The following is a 9,035-nucleotide window of genomic DNA, read 5'->3' as shown; positions in this document are numbered from 1 at the left end:
ACAAAAGTCACTTAAAAATAATAAGTGAAAAATGTCAAAAATAGGAAAAATAGGCTAAATGCACTGGAAAATTCTCCTGAAGGACTGATGGATTCTGATGGGAATGCTTATGATCATGTTGTGTACAAACAGAGGATATACATCCACACTAAGTGACTGGGCATGCACGGTCTACGAATAGACTCACAAAAGTGCCAGATCACTTCTAATCTAGACTGTCTTGACTGAACTGAACCTTGGTCATGTTGTAGCTTGTCCACGAACTCATAGGGTTGGATGTGTCACGTGACATCCCCTCCTTTTCAAAGTGAGGTATTGATACCAAACTGTATGGCTTCGAGGGAGATCGTCAATAGCATCCGGAATCCTGGAAGGGACTCTTCGCCGGCCCACTCTGATGTGTGGGTCGTGCGGTACTTGAACTTCATAAAAGTCTACAACGCATGCTTCTTTGGGCCGCGCCGAAAGCAACACAAAGTCTTGTATGGCTCCTTCAATGCTTTAACTTCGTCGAGAGTCATGCTTCTTTCTTCTTCAAGAATCTCCATGGCTGAAAATTCCTGAAACTACTTCCAACACAAAAACATGAACATACCTATTCCATGTAAAGTGACTCGAAAAAATCTCGTCTTCCTAAACGACTGTGCATGCAATGTAGATGAACAAATAGACGGAGTGACAAACCGTTTACCACACACACGCAAACAATGAGATCGAATCGTTCTCTTCTGATCTAAAGCAATGAACTATGGCAATTCACAACGGAAATGCCCATGCTTGGTGCTCATACTTTCATGTGCTCTTTCTACAAATGTGTCATGCCAAGGAAGAGACATGGAATGTGACTTCCTTACATATATATTTTTCAGCTTTTCATGAACAATCCACATACATTCGTGCTCATTCATGAGTGAAACGTGCTCAACGTACAATATGTCATGCTTAGGAAAAGGGATCACATAAAGACGCTGACTAAAATACAGGAAACGATCACGAATGAAACACTCGTACAATGCGTGCTGACTAATCATGCGAACATATAATACTTCCTGTGGGGGTTCTTTGGACCTAGGCTCGAGAGCCAAGATTGATCCTTTGTGATTGATCGAATCTGCAAGGAGGTTAGCTTCGCTAGAAAAAGCATCCACTAACACATTATCCTTGTGAACAATCACATCATCTTTATGCAACTCATCATGCTTGTGGGAAATCACATCTTGATCATGCAAATCATCATGCTCATCGTTATCATCCAAGTCATCATGCTTATCATTATCATTCAATTCATCATGCTTCTTTAATCATGCAAATCCTGTGTGTCATGCTTTGGGGAAGAAGAGACTGAGAGAGTCTCCTTCTCCTGAATCCATTCAATCTTGTCCTGCACATTAGCAATGAGAGAGGGAGAATGAACAACTTCCTCTCCACGAATGACAATGGGAGAGTCACCATTGGCATTGAGAGTGAAAGTGTTAGCCTCCCAATCAATGAGAGGGTTATGCTCATGAAACCATCGAATGCCCAAAATCATATCACATCTTGAGAGAGGAGAGACTAAAAATTTTCTTTAGAAAGCAGCTTGTTGAACTGTAAAAACACATCAAGACGCTCTTGCATGATGAGAGAGTCCATACCGGGAACAAAGCCAGAGACCTCGAGAGGAGATTTCTGACTAACATCTAGACGGGCTCTCTTAACAAGAGAGGGACTGATCACATCATGCATACTACCTGGGTCAAACAATATGACAAAACGCTGCCCCGTCATATGACCATAACATTTAATGGGAGAATCATCAATGGGAGGGTCAGGAGAAACTTGGGGCACACTTGTGTTATCAGTAATTGCATTGACAGAGGAAGTGGGAGGAAGTGGGTTCTGTGGATTCTTTAGGTTCATTCGATTCAAGCTTAGGACATGTTCTTTTTATGTGACCCTTACTGTGACAATGAAAACAACGACCTTCCTTAGAATAAGTGCTTTGCTCTTCCGACTTGATGTATCCTCCTAAAATTCCTTGTGCTACCTTTTCATCTAGTAAGCTTAGGTTTTCAATTTTGTTAGCATTACCCTTAGGTTCTTTTCTGAGAGACTGTTGGAAGATTGGTTAGAAGAGTTACCGTTCTTACCAGTCTTACCGTTCTGAGGATTCTGAGAAGTCTGCGAGGTACTTGTGGAAGTCTTGTTCTCCTTAGATTGGATCGAGCACCTCGACATCGTACTTGATATACTCGTCCAATCCATAAAGGAATGCCTCTTTGCGTTCATCATCCGACTTGCGTAATTGGGTACCTAGCTGCAAAACACGATTAAAAAAAGACATAACCGGCATACCATTTTGCTTGAGAGCGCGCCAATCGTCCTTCAATCGTGCAAGGTACTGAGGTGGCATAAACCGCGCCTTGAGCTTGTCTTGGAAATCAGCCCAATTGAAGGAAAGGGACGTGAGTTCGTTGGCTTCCTCTAGGTGCGCGGCTAACTGTGCCTCTTGCCATGCGTGGTACCAATTGATGGCATCACCGGCAAGGTACATAGCTGCCGTCAAAACTTTCCTATTTCCTGTCTTCTTAGTTGTCGCAAAATAAGCATTAAATTGATGCAACCAAGAATGAATAACTGTAGCATCCATCTTACCATCATACTTACTGAAAGTCAACTTTTCTGTGACTGGGTTGTTGGAATCCGCATCGTGGCTATGCGCCACTTGAGAAACTCCCACGATCTTTGGCGGGTTCGGACTTCGAGGCAAGTACTTGTCAAACCAATTCTTGAGTGCAGAGGTCACTTTGAGCCTCACGCTCTGCCTCCAAGGCCGCTCTTTGAGCTTCCCGTTCCTCCTTTCTTTGTGCTTTTCTTTCGTTTCGTTCATCGCGCTCGCGTTCTAAAGCAATGCGAGTTGCTTCTTGTTTTATTGCATTTCTTTCATTTCGTTCTTCGTGCTCGCGTTCCAAAGCAATGCGAGTCGCTTCTTGTTGTGCCAGCGCAAGGCGAGTCGCTCCGCGATTTGCTTCTTGTTGTTGGGCCATCATGTCCAACATCGACTTGACCATCGCCTCCATGGAAGTTGGTACAACTCGTAGCGTGGATGGAGAAGGGGGAGGGTCGGAAAAATCTCTTGGTGGGGAGAACTCTTCGTCGCCTCTCTCATGCTCATCACCTGTATGCGAAGTATCCATTCCGCTTCGGGTGATGACCATGCAATATGATCTTTGGTTCTTAAGTTCACGAGGAACTTTGGTTCTTGAGGGTCTTGAGGTTTTCTTTCGCTTGCAATCTGTGTTTGAGAAGAATCTTCTCTTCACCCGAGTTCTACTCTTTTCCGCAGGCGCACCCCTTGGCGGCCTTGCGCTCACACCAACGTTTCTTTTTCCCACCTCACGTCGATTGGTCGGCCGCTAAGTGCACGGTCCGCTCTCAATGAGTGAAAAGAGGCACAAGGGGAGGCTGGACAAGCCCGTCTTTCTTGGGATTCCTGTCACTCTTCAAAAACACGATTAGGAATCGACACACCCAAGCGAACTTGGGTTCGTGCGACCGCAACAAGCAAAAAAAATTCTTGTGATTCTTGTGGTTCTTTCCTTGAGTGATACAGAACACTGCCAAAGCTCTGATACCAATGTTAGGTGCAGCGGAATGAATGTTTAAACTTTGCTCAAGATGAGTGCTCCGAACTGTGCTCAAGGTTCCTTTTGTTCTTATGGAAGGGAGAGCCTTCCGTTCTTAATGAGAGAGTGCAATGATCACAAACAAAGTAAATGGACACTGTGCGTGCAAGTGTATGAGATTGAGAGATAGAGAGAGAAGAGAAATACGACACCAGAGACGTTGTAAAACCCTCCTCCGAAGGCCCCACTCTCGTCGGCGAGAGTCCGACGAGAGTGGTCTACTATTGATTGCACAAGCTGGTACAATTGGAATGCATATGACTGATGCAAGTCTAGGCTATGTCAGTGTCGACGACGGGGATGGCGAGACCGACGCTATGGCTGAAATTTGTTGTCCTGCTACTACTGCTGTCCAAAAATGCTGATGGCTGAATTCTACTGTTGCCGAAAACGCTGATTTTGCTGGTCTTTATGGCTGAAAATCTGCATCTACTGTGGGGCTGAAATGGCTATGGAAACTTGTTGAAAATGACCTGCTGAAAATCGCCAAGGGCTAGAATCTGCAGCGGCAATGCTTGGATGAAAAACGCTAGGCTGGCTGAAACATGGCGATGAATGTCTACTGAAAATGCTCTGTCTTGTGATGGCTCTGTTGTGAAGATCTGCTGAAACGCTAGGTTCTGTGATGCTAGGCGATGAGGATGGAAAACGCTAGCATGGGGGTCTTCTGCTTGGAGGGGAAAACCACCAAGGGGTTCTTGCTTGAGAAGTTGCCTGTTGAGCGGTGGAGCTCCTGCTGCCTCTTCTACCAATTAGTGATAGTCTAGGTTTTGCTTATATACAAACTTACTCAATTTGCCCTACCTACTTTCCAACAAAAGTCACTTAAAAATAATAAGTGAAAAATGTCAAAAATAGGGAAAATAGGCTAAATGTACTAGAAAAATCCCCTGAAGGATTCTAATGGATTCTTATGGGAATGCTTATGATCATGTTGTGTGCCAGATCACTTCTAATCTAGACTGACTTGACTGAACTGAACCCTAGTCATGTTGTAGCTTGTCCACAGACACATAGGGTTGGATGTGTCACGTGACAAAATGTATGCAGATATCTGAAGATCGTATACCTACCTATGCATGAGAATTTTGTTATACTTGTTTGCAATTTCTAGGCTTGCTACAGCATACAAGGCCTTAGACAAGTTAAAGAGCTACATGCTGATGCTCACAAAAAGGGTTCCACAGACACAATTCTTGTTGACAACTCTCCTCTGAGCATGAATGTCAACTGTGGTGCAATTTGGGAAGTAGAGCATGTCTTTGGCGAGATGTTACAACAGGATGTTATATCGTGGAATTCAATGTTGCCCGTCTACATACATCGCAAAACAGGGGAACATGGTTTGCTGCTATACATGCAAATGCAAGTAGCAAGTGCAGATCTAGATCAACACACTCTGGTATTTGCTCTACAAGAGTGTGTTAGGCTTGTTTCTGAAGATGCACTTGTTCCTAGGGAAAGACAAGTAATCAAGCTGACACCATTAGAAATAGGTCAAAATTTTCATGGAGACGTAGCTGAGAAGTTGTCTTCGGACGTTTTTGTTTGTATAGCTCTATGCAGAATATATGCAAAGGCTAGACTTGAGACACGTGCAGAAAGTGCGTTTAATAACCTGTGCCATGGGGACATCATATCAGGGAATGCAAGGCTTTCAGCATATATCGAGCAAGGCCAGCACGAAAAGGCATCCCTACTGTTCAGGGAAATGCAAATGGAAGGCATGAATTCAGACAAGTTAATGTTTGTGATTGCACTGAAGGCATGTGGTATCATAGAAGAGAAGCGGGCAGGTTTCACTTTGAACCGATGTAAATCAAAAGTGATGCCGCTTCAAGGCGGACATGCACTTCAGGCTGATGCTCAAAGCAGGGACTTTACATCGAGCACCATCATCTGTCCTGGTCTTCTATGCATATATGTGAAGTGTGGTGCCCTCAAGAAAGCACAAGAAGCGCTTGAGAAGCTTTCTTCCCGAAATGTAGTTTCTTGGAATGTACTGGTTGCAGGATATACTCAGCATGGTATAGCTGAAAAGGCTATACAGTGCTTCCAACCAATGCAACAGGACAGCCTCCCTTCGGATGCAGTTACTGTTGCTTGCATTTTGAAAGCCTGTGGTAGCACAAGAGCAGTAGATATGGGGAACTTCATTCGTGATGTTATGGATCTTCTTGAAGGTGATAGTGTGCTTGGCACAGCCTTGCTGGACATGCATGCTTAAGTGGAGCCCTCGGCAAAGCTCAGGCAGTGTCTGAAGAGCTTCCTCTTAGGGATCCTATCTCCTGGTCTGCACTTATTGCAGGATAAGTTGAACATAGGAAAAGCAAGCAAGCCCTAGAATGCTTTAAAAAGATGCAGCGAGAGAGCCTTGCACCTGATGCAGTGACCTACATTTGCATGTTGAAAGCCTGCAGCATCATAGCAGCTCTACAGACTACAATACGACAAAGAAATACATACATTCATAATCAGGGAATCATACATTCATTCTCGAACAAAATCTTTTAGTTTCAGATGCTTTAGTTTCTCTGTACGCCAAGCATGGCCAGGTTGAAGAAGCAAATAGGGTATGTAAAGTGCTTGCAGTTCGAGATCTGATTGCATGGACCGCTCTGACTAGAGGTTGTGCTGACCATGGCCATTCTAAACAAACGATCAATATTCGAAAGGTAACCCACATGAATGGGCCCCTTGGGTATGTCAGCCACAAAATAAACAAATACACCAACCTATGCAATACCATAACAGAAGAAGAAACAATAGCATGATGACCAAGGGACTTTCATATTGATCCTTTGCAACCAGGGGTCCTGTATTCAAAGAAGTTTGCACAACATGGGTATGAGCTAAAACCCTCCACAAAGATATTTTTCTAGAGAGAGTATGCCCAGTATATTCTAGAGTTTATACCCTCAAGGCTCCATTATGCATAGTATTGACTAAATACCAAAACATCCCCACCAGCATCATCAGTGCCCAATGGTGGTTGTGGGCCCCCATTATCGAGATATGCCCCCTTAAACAACCCCCCCCCCCCCCCCCCCCCCCCGCCCCCTGATCCATGCGAGCTCGCGTGTGCACACACATCAATATACAGCAAACCAAAGTTCGAGTAGTGTGTTTTATCTTTCAAGAGAAAACGAATAGCCTAACACTAATAGCATTTACACCGCTGATCAGTGCTAAAATATACAGTTTAAATGAGCTCTGAGTTTTAGCTGAATGTTACATAAGCTTCACATTTTTGCGAGCTGAATGGACATCTTTAACGATTGAAGCAGACTTTGCATGATTAAGGCTTCACCTGGTGGAACTTGGTCCTTAAAACGTCCACTTCTCACTGCTCGAAACATGGCACTAGAATCTTTGGTGCCTGGAAAGACACAACAGTCTATGTGTGCAAGGTCCTCAATAGCGCCATCCACAAGTCGGATGTAGCCGAGCCTTACTCCACCCTTTATTTTATCTACCTGCTTAACATAATAAAATAGGCCTTACTCCACCTCTTTTATCTACAAAATGTCAAGCATTACTGAAACCTGAAAACAATTCTAGCTTTCATGGAGTCTATGAATTAGACCTTGATTGGGGCTGGCAGAGGTAGATTTGCATTTTGCGTGAGATTGCTTCCCCACTGTCAAAAAGCAACGAATAAATTAAAACAAGGAAAAATTACCAAAATACCCCTCACATTTCAAAAATTCACAAAATACCCTTGTATCTATTTTGGTTGGATTGTTCAAGATTTTCTAATCTTTATTCCTTTTTGACAATTGAGATCCATTTTTGAGTCCTAAGCATGTAATCTGTCACAAATTACTCGCAAAAAGGCAATTATGTCTAAATTTAATGCAGCAATTCATCTCCAAAGCCTACATAACCAACTCAAATTCTAGTTTTATCATCCTTTATTGATAGACAATCAGTTTTCTTATGAAAAGCTACAATTTTTTCCATCTTTCAAGAAATTTAATCTTACAACCAAGGGTATTTTGGGAGTTTCAGAAAAATTGAAGGGCATTTTGGGAATTTATGACGAAATATTGGGGGTGACTTGGGAATTTTCGCAAATTAGAGGGGTATTTTGGTAATTTTCCCTTAAAACAAACTCAATTGGAGCAGTCTTGGAGACTTAAACATGTCTTGAACTGAGTGTGGCACACTTCTTGATATTTTGTATTTACACGCGGGGTTTCCTTGTGACTAGGGTTTGGACTCTGAAACTCATCCCCACGAAACTCTAAGATTCTTTCGGAAAAGGACGATGCCAGCACACCAATCGTCTACGTTTGTTAGGTCATTAATCAGCACAGGCCAAAATCTGCTCTATGACTTGAACATTATGGAAGTGGATAAAAGACTTCCCAATAACGCGCACACATCCACTCAGTCTTATAGGGCATAATAAGAGCATGATAACTGATATACAATTGCATGGATTTACAACCAGAATACATAAACCTCCCTGATGGCTAGCAGTGCCAAATGCTGCAGCCCAATATAGATCACTTTGACCAGCAAGAAAGCCCCCATGATGCCTAGTACAATTATCAGGGATTAAAGGTAAGAGGTGCTACTGGTTTGGATCCAGACACAAGGCCTCTATAATTCTTGTTGCAACCTACCACAGTACATAAAGAGCTGCGGTGCACCCATTGTTGCATTCTAAACTGTGCTGGCAACTCTGAACAAACAATTTTCTCTCGGTAGCGAAATTCTTGGCATCTGTGTTCAAAGTGAGAAATATCAAAATCCTCATACTACAGGACAAAAAGCACACATTTCTCCTGGATGGAGAGAGCAGGGAGCGCCACCAGAGCAGAGGCACTCTTTGCTGCAGATAAAACAATAATAGTTGTGCCTCTGCCAAGAAGAAGAAAAGATTATTTCTAATGGTCAAAGAGGACTGCAACGATAGTTCTCCAAGAATACGAGCAGGCCAACCATCTCTCTCTCTCTCTCTCTCTCTCTCTCTCTCTCTCTCTCTCTCTCTCTCTCCACCACTGCAAATAAAAAGAGGAAAATGGTATAACCTTTCTATCACACAAGTGTGGTAGATTGGTTATGCCATTTCCCTCTTGAATAACAGGTCAGTTCAACTCTCCTCGTTGGATAGATCTTTAAGGTCTCTTGGGATAGTTTCCTACAACGTTAAAATTCTCTTCTTCTTCTTGGGGGTGTGTCGGTGTGGTGTGCTAATAAAAAGAGGAAAATGGTATAACCTTTCTATCACCCAAGTGTGGTAGATTGGTTATGCCATTTTCGTCTTGAATAACAAGTCTTGAGTTCAACTCTCCTTATCAGTGACAACAACAGATGGCCCTTCTTGATAGCTAGCCATGGTGGAAGATTATAATTAACCAA

General features: G+C 43.1%; 1 protein-coding gene across 1 annotated transcript in view; it reads right to left on the bottom strand.

The window, feature by feature from the left end:
• Positions 1-6,763: 6,763 nt before the first annotated feature.
• The window catches only part of LOC147422186 (uncharacterized), a 46,425-nt gene continuing 44,153 nt past the window's right edge, over positions 6,764-9,035 (bottom strand). The window contains exons 2-3 of the mRNA XM_086503652.1: positions 7,252-7,305; positions 6,764-7,141 (exon numbers count right to left, since the gene is read on the bottom strand). Of these exons, the coding sequence (XP_086359778.1) occupies positions 6,908-7,141; positions 7,252-7,305 (288 nt within the window). The 3' untranslated portion in view covers positions 6,764-6,907. The remainder of the gene's footprint in view (positions 7,142-7,251; positions 7,306-9,035) is intronic.

Source organism: Adiantum capillus-veneris, chromosome 27, assembly GCF_014529385.1.
Source record: "Adiantum capillus-veneris isolate H3 chromosome 27, ASM1452938v2, whole genome shotgun sequence".
NCBI lineage: Eukaryota > Viridiplantae > Streptophyta > Polypodiopsida > Polypodiales > Pteridaceae > Adiantum > Adiantum capillus-veneris.
This window is presented reverse-complemented; position numbering and strand designations above follow the sequence as displayed.